The sequence below is a fragment of the Aythya marila genome, assembly GCF_965140915.1.
Source record: "Aythya marila genome assembly, chromosome: 3".
Taxonomy (NCBI): Eukaryota; Metazoa; Chordata; class Aves; order Anseriformes; family Anatidae; genus Aythya; species Aythya marila.
Window position 1 is genome coordinate 71,994,896 of NC_139044.1, and position 20,524 is coordinate 72,015,419.

Here is a 20,524-nt window from a genome sequence, read left to right on the forward strand (position 1 = left end):
AAGCTGTTTCCAAGTATGTATTGGAGAAGAGTAAAAATTGTAAGTACAGAAAGAACAGAAACTGAAAAGAGTAAGTGAAATGTGTGTATTTCCCTCCCCTCCCAGACATGAGAGTAAATGACAGTTCACTGCAATAAAATACATTAGGTAGCAGTATATTCAGTAAGACTTTGAAGGATAAGAATGAAGCATAGAGCAAACTTCTGGCCTGTGCTATGCTAGCAGATTGAGAGGTCTGAATTACATTATAATTTTCCTTGTATCAGTCTCTAATAGTCTCTAATTAATATATTTTTGGATAATACAAACTATTCGAATATCAGACAGCATATAGTTAAGTCAGAGAATAATAAAATAAATAAATATATATTTAATGCTATTCTAATGGTACTCAGCTTCCCGTCTTTTTGGGTGCTTGAAGCATCATAGCCTGAATTAAACTCTTTCTGCTCCATAGGTGCCCAGAAACCTGGGATCAAAATTGACTTTCTTTTTGTACTATTCTCATCCAGAGTCGAGAAACCTATTCATCAAAATTAAGTGAAGAACCTTCCTTCACTCACGCAGACTAGCTTTTGCATCCAGTTTCTGCTCCAGGAAGAGCTGCCTAGAAACCCTCTTTGCTCCTTAGTTTTTGTTCAGACTTGTGAATTTCTTTTCACGTATTTTGTGCTTTCCTTTGAGGAAATCTTGAAGCCTAGCTGTTTCCATTTGGTTGCTGCTAGTGAAGTCATGATCTATTTTCCAGGTTCTTTCCTGCTGATTGAGTTAAAATTTAAGTCGTTACTACAGAGTAGAGTATTTCCTAGGAAAGGGGAGGCATGGTTTTAGGTTGCTTCAGGCTGGAAAGAAAACTACACAAATGTCTATACCCTGAGTGAGGGCTGTATCTCTGTAAGAGGAGTCTGTCACTATCATATCTTTTTATTGTGTTTTAAAGGAAAATACAACTACTGGATTGAATTTTGCTGGGCCCTGATCTGGTAGATATTTGTCAGCGTTATTTGGCACTTCCATCTAGAATCAAGGCTACTGAGAGATGTGGTTTGTTTTCCCCTGTGTCTCCCAGTAGAACGAGACAGGTACTTCACTCAGCCCTGTCAAAACTGAGGTGATGATGAGCATGTCCACAAGCAGATCTTAAATACTGAAGTGTTGTGGATGCCCACAAAGTTATGTGGCAGCTGAATGAAGGCTTGAGAATGTGACTTGATTTCACTCACCTGAATCCTATGGTTTCAAGAGTCTAGTCCTAACAGACCTAATATATTGTTGTGTGGACTAAGGAAGTCAGCCTGTCTTAGAAGAAGATAGTAGCATTGTAACATTTGTGTAGGTACATGAATGAATCCCTATTTTATTAACCAGTCAACTCCCACCATCAAATTAGCTTCACATTACGTTATTCCTCAAGACACGTAAAAAACACAATTTTCCTTATGTTCAAGATTTTTAGAAGGAGCTGCTGTAATCAGCTGCTTTATTTTGACACAAATTAATTATATAATCTTACTTGTTAATCTTATTTCTAATTCTGCTGTTAAGTTGAAAAACTCACCTGAGCTAATAGCATCGTTTTGTAAAAATAGAAACTGGCCTTTTTATAAAAGCTTTAGTTTAACTATTCCTCAGTTGTTCCCACATTAACTACTTTGCTTTATGCAAACACTTACTTTTATTCCGATTTCAGTCCAGCTTCCAGAGTTTCACTTTGTCATCTTCTCGTCTAAGTAGTTATAAAACAGGAATGTTCTCATGAAGCAGAAATAATGAACTTCTTTAGTTTTTCAATAGGGCAGATTCCAGAGACCTTGAATCAGTCCTGCAGCGGTCTTTCAGAAACGTTTTTCAATTTGAAGGGTATTCATCTTAAGAAGATTGTTAACTTGACTGACTAGTTCTTTTGACCTTGTTTGTCTGGAAGTCAAGGCCAAAACGTAATCAATATTAGACAGAATAGTACAACAGATCTACTTCTTTCTTTCTTTCTTTCTTTCTTTCTTTCTTTCTTTCTTTCTTTCTTTCTTTCTTTCTTTCTTTCTTTCTTTCTTTCTTTCTTTCTTTCTTTCTTTCTTTCTTTCTTTCAAGTCAGGGAAGACTAAACTGGATGTGTAGCAGCAGAACCATATTACAGTTTTGCTTAAGTATGCTAAACAAAATTAGTCCATATTGCAAGTTTCACTCCCATTAGCTCTTTGAGAATCCATGGTAAATTATGCTTAGAACAATTAGCCTAAGTGTTTTTCAGTAGGCCCAGTGCATACAGTGTTAATCATCAGTGATTATGAAAGTATTTTCTTGTAACTGGATATTTGTACAGGATATCTTGATCCATTGTTTTGGAATAACATAATTTCTCAATCATAGCATAGCATATAATATGCTTGCTTTTAATTAGACAAGTCATAACCTGATACAGAATAATTTATCACATTAGTAAATGCTACAAGGATTTGAAAAGAATTACTATTTTTCTAAAATGTAAGTGAGATGTGATGTCAGGAAATGTTTTCCTTCAATCATAAGCTTATTACTAATCAAAAGTTCAGCAGAATTTTACCAAAGCAGAGCTTAAACAAATAAACTTTTCAAGTTACAACATTCAGTATGTATGAATTTGTAGTTATATACATCCATCAAATCACTGATTCATCAAGTATAACAGTGGGGGAATTGTAATACTTTTCCCAATTTAAAGCTTAACTAATATCCGACTGTAGCTCAACTAGTATTAAAAATCTCCATAGCTTCTTTCAATCTCTGCTAGTTGGCAGTTGTTCCACGTTTGGAAAGGTTTTCTTAACTTTCTTTTGGGGGTAGCTTAAGCCCATCGTCCTCCTTCCCTCCACCCTTTTTTTTCCCTTAGCCTTTACTCCCATTGTGAGAACCATGGGCTACCCAGTTATGAGTAATGTCTACACTTGGATGGAACCCAACCGAGGCCTTGGTGCAGAGTAGGGTGTGAAGATCACACCATGTGCCTTATGAATTGACATGCCTCCTATTATTTTTGCAATACGATGGCATTATTGGAACACGTTGAAACTTGATCTGCCAAACTTCCAGGTCCCTTTCTGAAGAACTGTTGCCAGTATACTCCCATCTTGTTTTCATTGATCTGATTTTTTATTTATTTTTTTAATCTCAAGCAGTGTTTTTTTGAATATTATTTACCTCATACATTTTTTAATGAAAATTAATCGTATTTAGTTCACACTGCTCACTTGAAATTGTCTTTCTTCACAATACCTGCAAGTATTCCCTCATTTGATGTAATTTGCAGATTCAGTAAGCGTTCTCTAGTTCACTGTCCATATCATTAATGAAAACATTAAATAATTTTAGATTGGGGCAGGCTTCAATTCTACAATAAATCAGTAGTAACTGTTCTCAAGAACAGCTTTTCCAAACAGTTCAACATCCATATTTAGAGTTGTTTAACCTAAATCATGTATCCCAAACTGTTTCATGAGAACTGCTGTGTGTGTGAGAATGTCAAAACTCTGGCCAAGGTCGAGATAAATTACATCTAACCTCTGTGTTGACTAAGTTTGCTGCCCACCATGTAGAGGAGAGAAATTAAGGTTGTTTGACATGGATTTTATTTTTTTATGAATCTATGTCGATCCCTAGCTTGGGATTCAATCTGTTAGATGTTTAAGCATAGGGTTATTTTTGTTTGTTTAAATGTGCTTGACCTGTAACTTTCTAGGACTTGCTGATAGTAGCTAATTTTAGACACTGTGGCTAGTTCAGTTCTGAGAGTAAGATAGGTTGAGGAAGTGCTGGATGAGGGCCAGAAGGAGCTTGTAAAACTGTGATTGTAAGTTGGGGGCTGTAGTCACTTTCTTTCCTCGGGTACACATAACACTTCAGTTCTTGCATATCCTGGCTTTACTCCTCGTCCTTGCCGGTCACTGTGAGCTTGCCCAGAGATGTGTGTGCCTTTTCTGTCTTGCTGCTGCTTGAGCCAGGCCAATCCATCCGTATCCTTGTGCCCATTTTTTTAAGCTGTCTCTTGGGGATCCAATGGGTTGCAGTCTCTGCTGACATCTCCAAAAGCTAGGACTTTCTAGTCGGGGACAGGACATGAAAATATCCTGAGAGAGAAAGTGGAGCTGAAGAGGGAGTGAGCAGAAGTCATGGACCATCTTATGCTGCAAGTGTAGAGGTTTTCTCCTGCTTCAGGCTACTCTCAGACCCCAGCGTGTTTTCTTGCACCATTCCCTGAATATTTGTTTGGGCCTTCTTTGCTGGCATGCACCCTTTCAAGACCTGAGACCTGGTTTAATTGCTTTAAAAATGATTGGCCTTTGTGACTCTAATAAGTGAAAAAATGGTTATCGGTTAATGACCCTTGCCTTGTTGTCTCCAATTTGTAAGTCATATGCGTATGTTGCCTGTTTTAATCTCTGAGATGATACTCATTCTCCACACATTCTTAAAGATAACATTAACATCTCCTCAGAGATTAAAAAAAAATAAAATACTATTTTGGGTGGCAAACTTCTTCAGGAAGCTGTTTTGGAAAACAAACCAAACCAAACTGATTTTCAACCTAAGTTTTTCTTTATCTAGTCTGAATTCTTTGCCTTTTCTATGTTAAATAGGCCCAAGAGTTAACCTGTTAACTGTTATAACCTGAATTTCTCGAGTAAAACTGACCATACGTATCATCGTATCACAGAATGGCTTTGGGTTGGAAGGAACCTTAAAGATCATCTGGTGCCAACCCCCCTGCCATGGGCAGGGATACCACTCACTGTCAGGTTGCCCAGGGCCTCCCTCATCCAACGTGGCCTTGAACACCTCCTGGGGTGGGGCATTCAGTGCCTCACCACCCTCTGAATGAAGAATTTCCTCCTAACATCTAATCTAAATCTCCCCTCTTTTAGGTTAAAACCATTCTCTCCTGTTTTGTCATCTACCCAGGCAAAAAGTTGCTCCCCTTCATTTTTATGAGCCCCCTTTGAGTATTGAAAAGCTGCAATGAGGTCTCCCCACAGCCTTCTCTTCTTCAGTCTGAACATCCCCAGCTCTCTCGGTCTTTCAAGATACTCGGAATCATTATAGTGTATAGATTCTTCTGTTTAATCTGCTTTACTTAGTGAAATAATAGAAAATTTCCTGGTTATCAGGTAGTAATCACCTTGTTTCTTGCATTCTTTCCTTGTTTGTTATGTAGAATAAATTGGCCAGAGCTAGAAAGAGGAAGTATCACTGTTGTGGCAAATATCTAAAAGGGAATGTCTCTTCCAGAAACATATATATACACATACTTTTGCCAGGTGAAGACACTTGATTTATTAAAACAAAAGTGAAAAAAAACAAAAACAAAAACTTTATCAATCTCAGATACATTTTTATGGGAGTGCTATCATTCTGTGTTAGGTATTAATAGTGCTATTTCACACTTACTGGCATAAATATCACTTTTTCAGTTGATGTTCAGGAGTCAAGATTATTTCAGAAGTTGCTGGTCCATGAGCTGTTGGTTCAGCAGTAAACACTTCATCAGAGTCTAGATCAGAAATGTATTTGCATGGAATGATCTTCCATGTGCTTATTATTGTACAGTTCCCTGGGAACCAAATTGCTTTTGTGTGTGTGTGTGTGTGTGTTGAGTTCTTTTGTTATAGACCAAACAGTGACTTATCTAGAGCTATTTCACATTTTGTTTTTCAGCACACCCTGAAACTTTCAGTCTTCTAGGACAGCTCATTGCAAAGTTCTTGATCAATCTTTATTAAGGCACTCAAGGCCTTGAAAGGAATCAGTTTGTTCAGACATGTGGTTGGTTCCTTCATTGAAAGAAGGATGCTGTGTGACGGCACTAACAGAACAGAAAGGTCTGTGCGTCATCAGTAAGGCTGTTCTTTTCTCAGATGATGTATGAAAGAAACAATCATTTAGTTTTCTGAAATTTTGAAGATCTAGTTTTAGTCTTGAAGAGGAACATCAGTATATTTTTTCCATTTATACCTGCTCCAACTGTGGCCTGTCAATTGCTAATACCTTTACTTGGATGTGCACTTAATTTGTTGCTGTCTTTTGCCTTTCTTGCCCTTCCAGCTCGAAAGAACAAATAACCTGAGCTCAATTATCAACAAATAATTGGATTTCCTATGAAAATCTGAGTTCAAGGCCATCGTGTCTTCTAATAATACTGAATGGGTTTTTGAATGCCGCATTAGTAACAGATGCACAAATCAATAGATTATGGAGATATGGCAGTGCCTAGACTAACCACTGAGTTTCATGCTTTATACAAGTCTAGAGCTATTTGGGGTGTCTGAATTTAAGATAGTTATCTGGCTAAAAGGGCCAATTAATTTTTTTTTTTTTTAAAAGAAGGAAAAAAATAAAAGAAAAAAATAAAAGAAACAGTTCTGAATATTAGTGTTTATATCTCAGGGTGGATCCCATACGGAGTGGGATGGCCACTATGATAGATTAGTCTCTGATCATAGATTTTGTATGTAAGGTTATGTTTTAGCCTCACCTGGCACCTCATACAAAGCTTCGTCTTGGTTACTTATAGGCATGGGTCACCACTTTAATTCCAAGGAATCACCGTTGTGCTTGGACATCTATAGGACTCGTGCATTTCTCGAAAGCCTGAAGAATGAAAAGTTTGTTTGTGTAGGCTTTTTTTTTTTTTTTTTTCTTTTTTTAATGTCTGGGAAAGAAAAACCAAAATCAAAACTTCCTTTGGGAAAAATGTGTATTCTAAAATTAGAATAATGAAAAAGTGTAAAACTCTTAATAATTTGCCGATTCTTTTATTTATAGATGCGTAGCTTTCATAATTTGGAAGCGTGGCAGATTTTCTGTCATAACATGCTATTTAGAGATCTGTAATCCTAGATTTCCTTCGGAATGCTTTCCTTATCTCCTAAGCCTCTGGAGCTGCATTATTTGTACTGGTTGGCACAGGCAAAATCGCAGGCCTCTACTACACGTGGACAAATGAGATTTGCAACTTACCAAGTGCGAAGGGTTTGGTATGTTACCGAGGACAGGCAAAACCCACAGGGAAATGCTGTGGCCTTTGTGTCTGCCATGTGCCTGGGTCCCCCTTTGGCTGCCTGCAAAGTCAGGTAATTACAGCCTGTACGGTTCTGCAGTGACAAGAGTGATGCAGGAGATGCTGCCCAAGAAGGCGCACAAGCTATGATCCATCAGAAGGGTTTTGAGTAGTACTGTCGGCTAGAATCAATGGAAATCCTGAATTCTAGGGGTATTTCTTTTATGCTGCTTCATCAATAAATGTAATTAACTTATAGTTAACTTTTAACCAGGTCACTCAGGGCTCTGTCCTGTTGGGTCTGGAAAACCTCCGGACAGCCCCCTCCACTGCCTGCTGGCATCCTGGGGAAACAATTGCTCCTTTCATCTTCTTGGAAGCTCTCTTGAAGGTTGCGGTGCTCGTATAAGGAGTGAATTCTGGAAAAATAACTGCTAATTTAGATGTTTGAAGCTGAAGACAAGTAGCTGTTGTTTTCCTACCTCAGCTGGTTGAATCTAATGCTTTCCCTCTGTTGACCTGAGAAAGGACAGCGTTTCACCCTTGGAGTGTTGCTTTGAGAAATCCAGGTGCTCATTTGCAGATGCACAGCTCGTAGTTATCTAGATGTAGACCTTTATCTTACCCCTGGGGATTGGATGAATGAGGTCTGCTAATTAAGGGAGCTGGAGGCTGCAGGAACATGAAAGCAGAACAGGTGGAAAGGGTGGCAGAAAATACCTGGGCTTCTCTGCCAGCTGGGCCAGCAGGTGTTGACAGACCCGGAAAGGTAGGGGTGGGAAAATTCAGTGTTTCTTTTCCTCTTTGACAGAACACCATCAAGTACAACAGCTTATCTTTTATATTAAGTATCACTCCAGAAAAAAAAACTTCATCAGATTCTGTTTCTAAATGGGTCTTAAAAAGAAAGAAAAAATCCTCAAAAATAGAAATCGAAAGTATCTTGCAATCAAGTTCATGCTTAAAAACAAAACAACCCTTATTTTTCTTCCTTTCTGACAAAAATCAATTACATTAGACAAATAAATACTAGATTTAATAGACTACGTGATAAGTAAACAAAAACCAACTGATTTTATATTTAAGAAAATCAACCAAATGTTTGATGCAAATGTTTATGTTGAAAAAAAAAATGGCTCTGCTGGTGTATTAACAAGAGAATCCTGAGCATTTCAGCCTAGAAGTACTTCCTAAAACTTTAGTTTTACATTATAGATAGGGGAATAAGGATTCTCTAGTTTGAAGTGATTTTAATCAGAATTACTCATAACAAAAATTGCTGTGTGGCTTTTGCTCGCCAGGTCTGTCAGCCTGCAGAAAACCATTTGAGACAAGGTGACCGCATCATGCCTTAAAAATCACTTTCTTCAGATTACTTCTTACCTCTGAGTCTCTACAATTTCTTTCTCAGAACTAGTTCTGAGCACAGCGATCACAGGACTATGCCGATAATTTCTGCATCTCTTCGTGCTCACTTTGGTGCATTTGGTGTTGCCCAACAGTGTTTCAGAAAGTGGTTGCGCAAAAGTCTGTCCGATGGCTGGTTTCTGGTCTTCGTGGCTGTTTTAACTCCACACATAAACAAACAAACCACCAAAACCCAAACAAAATGAAAAACAAAATACCATCTAAAATTATTGTGCCTTAATGCCCACAAAAGCTATTATTTGTGCTCCAGAAAGAATAGAAATCCAAATCCACCAAGCCAGTCTTATGATTTTTCTTCTTTTTTTTTTTCTTTTACATGACTTGAGAGGTTAGAATTACTGATACTGGTAATTCATCACGTCTGTATTTGGTGGTCTACTTGCAGGACCGCAGGTCAAAGTGGCTTGTTAAATGGTTCTTCCCCTGTGCCTGCCCTATTTATCTGCCCTATTTATTATTGCTGTTAACGCACCCTCTCCTGCAAGTGCTTGCCATTGTGCTTGGCACTGCTGGTGGTTCCTGCTCCTCTTCCTCCTTGTCCCTCGATGTCAGGATGGACAGCCTGGGAGACCCCCCCTGCAGCTTCCGCCGCTTTGCCCATTTCCCTCGTGCTCTTCCCCTGAACTTTGTTACAAGTTTGGTGTATCTGCCTGAATGCACAAAACAGGATTGTGGTGATGCTCATTGATCATTTGGTGCCCTTGGACCCAAGAGTATGACCTAACCAGTGACGCACCCAGTTCTAGGGATCATTTGTGGATTCAGCATTACGTTGCATCTATTGCTGGTATATTAAATGTGCCTGGGGGGGATGCTTTTTGAGATCTCCTTAATTTGCGGGTGTTAGCCTTGTTGTTTTCTTGAAATAAGTTCCTTTAAAAATGTGAATAAAGCAACAATACATTCTCAGATTGTTTTATTGTATCGCACTTAATACTGGTAAGTTGGTGCAGCAAAAACTTTTTAAAACCCGTCCCAGTAGAATAAGCGAGTTGGATCATTTGTAGACGTATTTTAAGTCTGAGGTTCACAGATCACCTCTATTTAACTCAAAGTTTTCTACGCTTTCTCTTCCTTTTTGTTCTAAAGCCTGTTTATTTCCTCAACCCTCTTTTTAAACAGATGAAGCATGTGAAAGACAGATTTGGTGACAATGTGCGAGAAGAAGTGCTGCTGCTGTGCCTGGGCATTACTTCAGGAATTGGCCGATTGATTTTTGGCAGAGTTGCCGATTATATTCCCGGTGCGAAAAAAGTTTATTTACAGGTATGTCTTCACATGGTTTTGAAGGAATATACACATATACAAAAAGTATTCTGAAGGCTCTGGTTGCAGGAACCATTAAGTAAACAGAATTAACTGATTGAGGATTCAAATTTGAGAGATTTCAACACTCTAGCAAAAAACATGTTTTTTGATACTAGGGGCCTCTGGCGTAAACTTCATGAATCTTTTAGATCTTTCTGGTTTTGTTTTTAGTGTTAAGAAAACATGGCTACTACCTACTGACAATTTTCATCTGGGAATGCCAGAAATTAGCAATCGTTAGCAAGGGAGTGGGAAAACCTTTCATGATTCTCTGAATTCTGCTTTCCCTGTTTTATCCTATAACTGCTTGATGCGTACAGAAAGATTGCTTCATGTTCTGCCACTAAAGATTTTGGTTCTTCTTTCTTGATCTTTATTAGGTGATAATTTGGTGTAGAGTATACTCTGTGCATAGCATGTGCTGATTCAGCCAACGAGAATATTAGAGGTGCTTAGCTGAGAAGTTTTGCTGAATGAAGTGGGTTACTTGCAAAAAGAGTTGCATGGAAGAGGTAAAAGTTCCTTCAGTTTCGGGAAATGCTGAGGTTTGGGGATGAAGATGGGTACCCATTTCTTGCCCTCCGCACTTACAAAAACTTTATTTTTTAATTTTTATTTTATTTTTTTTTTAAAGTGCCAGTTGTAGTTCAGACTTTTGGAAAAGCTTTAGGTAATAACTTACATGTTATCAGCTACTGGGTGTTCTTATTCTGATGGCTTTTTTTATAAAATGAGGAATAACAAGGGAGACATCTAATGGCTATTATCTGTACTGCATTACTCAAAAATTCTTGGGGAAGAACCAACTTTCTGAAGAAAAAGTATTTGTTGCCATGGTTACATACGTATAGACTCCCTGATGAAAGGGACTGTGACTTTATCTCATTCATTTAGATTGACCCAGTACATATTCTTACACTTATAGGAAATTTCAATATTAAGTTTTAGAAGTGAAAAGATGGCATTGAGGTGTTCCAAGGCACAAATACCTTCAGATCTTTTTATCAGATACATATCAAACTTGCAGTAAATCTCCGTAAGCTTTTTTATGCTTTTTGTTGGATGGCTACAACTGAAAAGCCATGGACTTATTTAGGGCATGAGTTCTGATGCTTCTGCATACCACTGGTTTCTCCTAGTTTCAAATGGGAATAACACATTTACTTTTGCTAGGTTATTCACTGCCTCTTCATCTTCAGCTCTTCTGTTTCAAGTAAGCATTTTTAGGAGGGAAAATGAATTTTCACTGCAGGCGTTATTCTGGGCTGTCCAACCATTCATACCATTATCCTATCTTGTGTGAAAATTATTAAAAATGAATTTTGACCAGTGCAGGTGAAATCTCTGTTTTCTCTTCAAACTTGACTGTGTTATAGTTGAACAGCTTCTAAAAGCTCTATCCAGTAAATCCAGCCTTCGTCTTTCTTCTGTTTCTGCACTCCCTAAGGAGCTGTTTCACTCTATTTTGCTTTGTAAATGGTATCTTTAGTAATAAAATTATATATTCTGTCTCTTACAAATAAAGTTTAGTGATTCTGGTTTTAGTGCTGTGTTTAACCTTGGAATAATTAAAATACAGTTAATCTGGTCAACAATACCCTTCAAAAAGTTGTGATGTTTAGGAGTGACAAGTGACCTTGTTTTCTTTTAATGCTTATGCCTTGTGTGGAAAACCTGTTTGTGCATTTAGGTGGGACATTGGTTTGCTGTGCTCGACATATGGGTGCGCATAACCTTTTGCTTTTCTTTAAATACTTGATTTTATTTGGAATGATTTTTTGTTTCATTTTGTAGAAAGACGTATTTATATTCTTTTAATTTACTTCAAACAAATAATAATCATAAAGTTTGTAGAATATAAAGATTAAATAGAAGATTAAAAATATACAAGAATAAACAGAAATACAGAAGATGCTTGTGTGGAAAAATTGAAATGAGACTTCCAGGTACCACCTGTGAATATAAGCACCATCAAGTCTTTGCTCCTAGTAATACTGATATTGTTGCTTAAATTACAGCAGTGAGGTGTCTAATTATAGAGTGCTTTAGTTGTATGATTTTTTTTTTAAATACATTTTGTGGCTTTTGTTTGTGGAAGGATTGAAGAGTAACTTTCCAAGAGATGTTGGTATGCAGGAAATTCCTTCCTTACACAATCATTGTAGAACAGTTTATTACAAATGCATTTTGAAAAATTGTGAAACGAGTGCTGGAATTTCTGTGATCGCATGTCATGACAGTTCGAAGTGTTCATTTTATTTTGCTTTGTAATGGTGGCAATCCATGCTTATTTACCTTAAAGTAAATATGGGCAGACAATTTGATTCACTATGAATGCAAGGAGGCTCATCTATTCCCATTGTTTTTGCTGGTTTGATGCAGTATGTTTTTATATTTTTCCATGGTTACGTTTAGGTGGCCTCATTCTTCTTTATCGGCTTGATGTCTATGATGATTCCACTGTGCCATGTCTTTGGAGGTCTCATTGCTGTCTGTCTCTTCATGGGCCTGTTTGATGGGTGCTTCATTTGCATTATGGCTCCTATCGCCTTCGAGCTTGTTGGGGCTCAGGATGTCTCCCAGGCCATAGGATTTCTCCTCGGACTCATGTCAATACCTATGACAGTTGGTCCACCCATTGCAGGTGAGAATAAACATGGTCTGTAGCTGTAAATATGCCTCTATGGTTGCCAAATTTTCTGTTCCTATGTCATCTGCAGTGCATCTACGTTGGAAGATTTTTCTGTCTGTGCCCCAGAATATATAATGAATTTAATTCCTGCTTGTGGATTATTGATTCACTTTAAAAAAGTTTGCTTCAGATGTTTTTTTATAAAAAATACTTTGGTGTAACATTCCTCTCAAGAGAAATCCAGGTTTTCAGGTTGGATTTAGGACCTGACACTTCCCGTGCTGTTTAAGTGATAGCCTATGTATTGACTGTGTAACAGAAGGACTCCAAGTTAAAATCTCTAAAAATTAAATGGACTCAAAAATTTGCTCTTGTAAAAACAACTGTGAGCATAAAAGTTCTGGTCACTTTAGTTCCTTCTTCTAAGCATCCTTTAAGGGAAGTCTGCTTGACAAAATACAAGTTTTTAAGATGAAAACTGGGAGTTCTTTGTGAGGTGAGAATGACTTTTAGCTACAGTATTTACCATCAGTGATTTCTGGTTGCAATTTACTCTAAGGTGTTGGAGGGCTACTGACAGATTCTTAGTAAGACATAGCTGACCTATGCAGCATTATAAAGAGCAGAATTATTAAGCTGTAACAGGATAGATTAGGTCATTTCTGATCTGTATATACTATCTCAGCTATTAATACTTAAATAGAATTTAACTGATAGAAGGAGTTTTGAGAAAGGGCGATTCAAGTGAATTGCTGAAAACCACACTTTTCTTTTTAAATAAGAGGCTGCCAGGAATGCAATATGTACAGCGTATCTAAAACAAGATTGAGGCAACTTGATCAAAGGCAACTGTTAGTAAAAGAGGGGAGAATTTCTCAAAGATTATTAGAAGACTAAAATGTTGGAGAAGGTGAAATGCATAACTGTCAAATAGGAAATATGACACACGTTTTTTAACAGTGGATGGTAATTAAGTAGTTGAATGATTACATTATGAATTCTTCTTTACATGAAGTCTTTGAATCAGTTCTGAAATACCTTTCTACAAACATTACGTCCATATTTGGCCTTCAGGTAGTCAGGATAGTGATGATGATAATCTGTGCCAACCCTCACATGTCTGAACCCAACGACGAGACACGATTTTTGTGTATTCCGAAGGCCCCAGCATTTTTTGGTGGTAATTCTCTGCCTTTGCAGGTCTTCTTCGTGATCACCTAGGTACCTATGATGTAGCATTCTACCTGGCTGGAGTCCCCCCACTTATCGGTGGAGCTATTTTATGTATCATCCCCTGGGTCCACGAACGGCAGAAGTTAAAAGAAAGAGCAAAAACTGTTGACGGAGAAACTACTGAGAAAATGCTGGAAAATGAAAGCACTTTGGTGTCAGATGCTGCAGAAAAAACAGTCAAAGAAATGGAATCAGGTTTTTGATGCTTTCTTTTCCTGTACCAGCATAACTTTATTCTACCAAAGCTATGTTTCTACTTTTTGGCTGAAGATACTATATGATACTAAAGGACTTCTGAACTATTGCTCAAATTGCAAAACTGCTCTAAGAATCTTTTATACCATTGGACTTCTTTTGATGAGTCGTTGAGTTTGATTTCAAGCCACATTTTCAAGGTATTTGAAGTTTTGTAGCGTTAGTGTGTACATGCGTAGTGATTCTGTGTGTGAAGAGAATATTTTTCTAATTCATCAGAATGTATTTCTGGAAGTGTGGAAGCTGTTTTTGGTTCACTGACCCAGGATTATTCAGTAACTTTTATGGTCCACTCAATGCAGGCACACCCATGGGTGTTTTATACTGGAATATGTAGTAGCTCTTAAAACTGACTTAATCTGTGAAGTTTCTCATGCTGTTTTACAGTCTTTCATAATTCTATATCATGGACATGAATATGCATCTTCTAGATTCCCTTAGCTCTTTCTGAAATCATTTTGCATTACAAGGCTAAATTATTAAACATCTGTTTTATTTTCTCTAAAAACCTCAGCTGGCTCAGTTTAATCATTCACCTGTTTTTTGCATTGATTCCTATTTTTCACAGTAGCCTCAACAAAGAACATCAAGGATGAAATTTCATATGGGAATAGGTTTTGAATATGCACAAACTGAGCTCAGAATGCAAACACATTTAAAAGTAAAGCTGCTGAATGATAGATCATTGAAACCTTTTTTTTTTTTTTTTTTTTTTGTTAATGCAATACTATTGTATGTGTACATATATCTATTTTCCGCTAAACCTCAGAATACCTGATAGTTCTGAAATTGTACTGACAGCAGTACTTTGGAGCAGTATTGTGAATTAGTCTAAATTTCAAATTATTCTATTGTACCTTTTAGGTTTTTATTTTTTTTTTATTCTTAAAAACCAGACAGCTTTAAAGAATACATCTTAAGTGCAATAATATGAAGTTGTTTTTAACATGTGGAAATATACATGAGCTATTAAAACAACATTCAACAATTAAAGATTTTTGCACTGAGTGAACATGCAGCTTTATTATGGGTCTTTACAGCTGTGTTCAGTTGTGTGTAGGATACAGCTCTGTATTTTATTCAAATGTAAAGAAATGTCTTTGCGTGTCCTATCTGTTGCTTACCATCCTAAAATATGTCCCTACTACTTCTGTATTCTTAGGTATTATGTATTATTTGTCAAGTGTGTACTTCTGAACACCTCTTTCTCTGAAAAAATATTTGAAAGCACGATACTTTGAGATGAAAACATCAGTTTAAGATAAAACACTTCCAAGTTGTTCCATTGTTTATTTGTGGATATGGATCAGCAACGCAGTGGGAATACTGAAATATTCTTTGCTTCAAGTCCATTTAACACCGACCATTTTCATCGTCTTCAGAAGTGCCATAGCAGAGTAAACTAAATGTGATCTTGAAGACTAAATGCACATTTAAATGCATTTTCTTAATCAATGACAATGCCTGTTCTTTACGCAGGGGGATAGTGTTTCAAAATTATAACATTTAATATCCCTTCCATTTCTGTTGTTTTTCCCTTTTTCCAGCGTTGTAGGAAACTGCTCAGAAAGCCCGTGTACGTTTGTGGGATACGAAACATTCTGTTAGCAGTATCATTACTGAGTGTTTACATCTATCAAAACGCAAAGTCCTTTAAATATAATCATGCAGAGCATCCTAATTTTTGCAGACCAGAGCTGATACCTTGTTTTTACTGTAGAATTTCAATCCCTGTCTCACGTGAGTAAGGCTGAAGGGAACTGGATTTTAAAATGTTAATGAGGTATGTGGAGGTAGGAAAAAAAACAGTCCTTAAACAGAGGTCCCTTCAGGTTTGCTGGGACTTGTGCTGCTTCTGCATGTCCTATGTACTTCTAAAAATGTCACTAAATGTTAATAGTATTGTTAATTAAAGAAACTACAAAGTGCTGCCTTCATTACAGAAATGATAACAACAGCCTATGCTGTTCTTGTCTGGGTATTTCTGCAGAACGTTTTATTCAGTATTATCTTCTATGTGGGCGATGCAAAAAATGGTGATTAAGATGTTGATAAAAGTCTCTTGTTTCCTATTGCTTTATGAAAAATTATTCATCACAGGTCTTAAATTTCACATGTTTAGCTTTGTGGGTTTTAAACCAAAACTAAGGCTGCTTTTTAGCACTAATGCAATTTTAAATTATTTTGACAAGACATCTTGACATAGTTATGGCATCTTCCTGACTTGGTGCTCAGTAGTATCTATGTAAAATGTCTGGGAGAGAACATAAAGTAATTGCTGTTAAGTTTTATAAACAATATAGAAACAGCATAACATTAATATGGATTAATTATTGCCAGACTCTTTAAGGACATGCCTGTAAATAAAAATCCAAACGCTCATATCTGAGTAACTGAAAATGTAAAATAATTTTCATAAATATGAACAGCATTAAAAAAAAAAAAGACTCCAGGGAAAGGACACAGTGAATAATCATTTAAGTGTGACTACTACGGTGTTTAAAAGCAGCTAGTGAACTTGGGGTGTCAGGGGAGAGGGATGCAGAGTTAGGGTTAATGGAGTTATGTTGGTGTGATGATGCTGGAGTAATGAAGCCATTTCTGATGCTAGTGCTTGTTTTACAACAATGCTGAAATTGGAAGGGCCTCAGAAAAATGTGAAATTTCATAAAAGTTCATAAAAAAAGGTTAATGCATGAGAATTCTGTTAGCTTCTTTACTGCTAGTTTAAATCTATCGGGGAGATGTCCAACAGAAAAAGGTCTGTATTGGACACAAGCACGGGGACTGTGTCCTATAAGGAAAGATGCAGTTAAAATAAAGTTCAGATTGTTAGCAGTGAGGCTAATTAAACATTGAGAAACTTGTATAAAGATATATAGCATTCTGTGTCTCCTGAGGTTTTAAAAATGAGCCTGTCTCCCCTTTCAAAAAAAAAAAAAAAGTAAAAAATAATTTAAAAAACACAACACAAATAGCATCTATTTAGTACACTTAAGAAAAAATGACAGCGTGATGTAGAAATGTTTGTTACTCTGAAAAGTGGAAAGGCACCGAATTGTCAATTTTGAGTAAATGTAAATTGATTTTTGTAATGAAACTTAATTAGGTGTGAAAACCTGGTCATAAAAAACTTGTCAAACTCATGTTTTGATGACCCGATTTATGTCAGATTTAATCATTTTCAGGATAGATTCTAAGCTCAAGATACTACTTCAGTTCGAAAGAAACCCTTAAATCATTCAAAGCTTCAGATGTATCCTTCTCTTAAGAATAGTTCATAGTTTTGTATACATTGCTCCCCCATCCTATAAACAGAATCATCTTCCTCCTTTTAACCATAAAATATTTTCAGGGGAGGCTTCAATAAAAAATGGGTAGAAAGAAGTTCATTTAAGATGTTAGTGTGCTGAAATTTCTAGCTCTACTCTGCCGTAACTTAATGCTCCAGGTCTTGAAACCAACACTAATTTTGAGCCAGGGGTTGGTTTTATGAGAGACTGACATCTACATGTATGCTATGCAACAATACACAAGGCATAATTTATAAAAAGTATTGTTGGATTTATTCTGGCTACATATTTGAAGACTGTTGAAGTACCAATCAAACGTACTCATTCATTTCGAATGAATGTACTCTTATATAGATTTTTTTTTTTTAACCAGACCCTTTTTAACATTTCAAAATTCTTCGAACTTTTCCTCCAATGACTACTCATGGACCTCCCTAAACTGTGAAGTCAAAGATGACATAGCCACGAGTTCTCTGGTCCAGCTGTAGGGGTTCATTTGCTATCAGGTGAGGTAATTAGTTGACATTTTTCTCCTTTGGCTCCTCATACTTTGGTCATAAACATTCCTAAATTCCCTTTGGAGACACTGGATTTTCAGTCGATGCCCATCATGTTGCGTGTGGGCCACACTTTTTCAGCCTCCCTGTTCTCAGACCTCTTCCCTGCATTAAACCTTAGCGTAGCCATAGCCTGATAGATCAGGCAAGTTTCTGTGAAGTGAAGGATGAGGCCAAGTCAACTCAGAAGGACGCAAGGGCAGTTTTCACACATACCAGACGAGTGCTTCGTGTATAAAATACGGACACTACCATTTCAAAGCAGAAATGCCCTGCTCAGTTACTTGCATCGGAAAGCGCGTGCCGGAGGGGCAGGAGATGCTTCCTTGCAGCCCTGAAGGAGGTGTCTGAGGACGCGAAGGAACACCCCTATCCTTAGGATCATCCCTGGGGGTCAGCTGGAGCAGCTCGGGCAGGCTGGGGCTCCACCACGGGGGTGGTACAGAAGCAGATTTCGGACACCACAACGCTTCTGTCAGATCTGGCCCCCTGACAACGAGTGCATCTGCGTGCCTGTACGTACACATAAACACAACACGTTTTGGCCAGGGCATACGCAACCATCCTGCATTTAACGACAGGAGCACTGGAACGTGGGAGACAGCTGAGAAAATAATTTCCCTTGCCCGTTTCGCTGCTGACAAGCATAGCGCCCTTGCAATTCCAGAGTGGGCTTCTGGGAACGTTAACCGGCATATTTTCGGTATGCCTTAGTCTTTTCTGGATGGTGTCAGCGTTTTAAATGTCTCAGAACCATGTATGCTTAGAGTGATTTTATACTAAAACATGTGCTAATACTGATAACACTGACATGTTTAAGTATCTTTATAGATGTCATATTTTGTATGTTGTTTTTGATATAAAGGATACACATTTTGCTAGCCTTAACTCCATTCTTTAAAATTCTGCTTTCTTAGAAAGGTTTGAAAAGAAAACAAAAAAAAAGTGTCTAATGTCTTTCATGGTGCTAAAGTAATTGCGATCAATCTCAAATTATTCAGAATAAAGATGATAGTTCTTAAGTGTCCCGTTTGTTACTGTGTCTATCATTTTTAGTCTGGTTCTCCTGAAAAGCTTTTTTGGAGTAATTTTGTGTTATATTCTGATATTGAATCTCAGGTGCAGACTTATGTATAAAAAGCCCTTGCAGCTTTTGTTACCATTTATTCCAATTGGAAAGTCTCCATCGCATTTGCCCCTAAATTAATATATTGTGCAACCCATTTCTTTCTAATTGCACTGACTACCCAATTTAAGAGCTGTGGTTTATAAACCTGAACTACTGGCTTTCCAGCATTACCTGCTTCTAAAAAGTCTATGTACTGTATTTTACATTCTGGGGTTTAATGTCAAACACACAGAGCAGTTGCCTTCACAAAAGGCAGAAGGAAAATCGAGGAAGGGTGGGGAAACTGGTAGAGCAAACTCCAGTGGTGTTTTAAAGAACTCTGTGTGTTTTGCTACATGAAGTGCGAGTGTAATTGAGCGAACCTCTGATTACTTGCTGGCCCAGCACCAGTTTCACCTCGACTTACCTTGGCAGTACGAAGCATTTCCTCATCGACAGCCTCAGTAAATCCCAGAGGTTCATTCACTTTTCCTTGGTAGCAGGGCCAAGTATTTCCTTTTCTTTACCAAACATAAACAGCGTCTCCCCCCGAATGATACGGGAGAGATGTTCCTATTTGTTCTGGCTTAGCCTCTGGGCTACTTGTATTTCTAACTAAAATTTGAAAAAGATGTCTTCTGATAAGAGCACGAGTGTTGTTGCCGTTTGTACGCCCTTACGGTACAAAACATCTTTGTAAGCTCGAAAAAAGGCAAATAGGTTTCTTTGGGGAGGTCTCCTTATGGGATACATTACAAATATTTCGGTACATTTTTCATGTGGAGTGCTCTACCTGTGGGCCTATGAACGGAGGTTCAGCAGCGTAGGAACTTTGCACTGGTTGCAACAATATTAACGTGGCTTTGAGCAACCAGACTTAAATGTTGCATGGTTATTTCTCATAGCTAGATTATTATTATTTTTTTAAGATATGCATGCATCCACTCCTTCAGGTTATTGTGCTGGAGCTGTGCCTGCAACATGCTAACAACCAGTGCCAGGAGAAACGGCATTGGGTTGCCAAGATCTGCATACAGTGGCTGTTACATGCGGGACATTTCTGTCCTGAACAGCTAGAGGAACTAAAACAGACACATCGAACCCGGAATTATCTTTTGGGGTGTTGTTTGTGGGGCTTAAAAATAACACCTACTCTGAGAGGCAAATCCTTAAAGCCTTTCAGAGAGAGTAGCACCTCCGTGCTGAACAGAAATGAAGAAACATCTGAAAAGCCTGTGAGCTACTCCTGACAAGTAGCAAAGATTTATACAAGAGTGTTTTAATTTAAGCTAGAAGGAGACCCTACACGTATGTGCATCTTGGCAAGCTTTATGAGCATGACACGACACATTCAACATAGAAGACAAGGAGACCTTTCATGCTGAGTTGTCTTAAGAGTCTGGTTTCAGTTATATGTTAACGCGGATTAAAAAAAAAAAAAGGCAACTGTTTTGTGTCTGACTCAGGGCATACAAAGAAACACAGGGAGAGCAAGTCACATCAATTTTAGAGAAGGTCAGCCCAAAAAATAAAAAAGAGACTTTAAAAAAAATCATCTGCTGTGTTCAGTGCATGCTCATACCACCCAGATATAATGAGAATGATCATTAAAGCTTGGCTTAGTTTCTCAATTGCTTTTGCACTGAGAAGCACACAAACAGACCGCTGGGCAAGTGCAGGAGT

At 37.7% G+C, this 20,524-nt stretch overlaps 1 protein-coding gene across 1 annotated transcript in view; it reads left to right on the plus strand.

Moving 5' to 3' along the window:
• The window catches only part of SLC16A10 (solute carrier family 16 member 10), a 66,748-nt gene extending 47,995 nt beyond the window's left edge, over positions 1-18,753 (plus strand). The window contains exons 4-6 of the mRNA XM_082756806.1: positions 9,578-9,721; positions 12,179-12,407; positions 13,596-18,753. Coding sequence (XP_082612932.1) covers positions 9,578-9,721; positions 12,179-12,407; positions 13,596-13,831 — 609 coding nt within the window. The 3' untranslated portion in view covers positions 13,832-18,753. The remainder of the gene's footprint in view (positions 1-9,577; positions 9,722-12,178; positions 12,408-13,595) is intronic.
• The last annotated feature ends 1,771 nt before the right edge of the window (positions 18,754-20,524 follow it).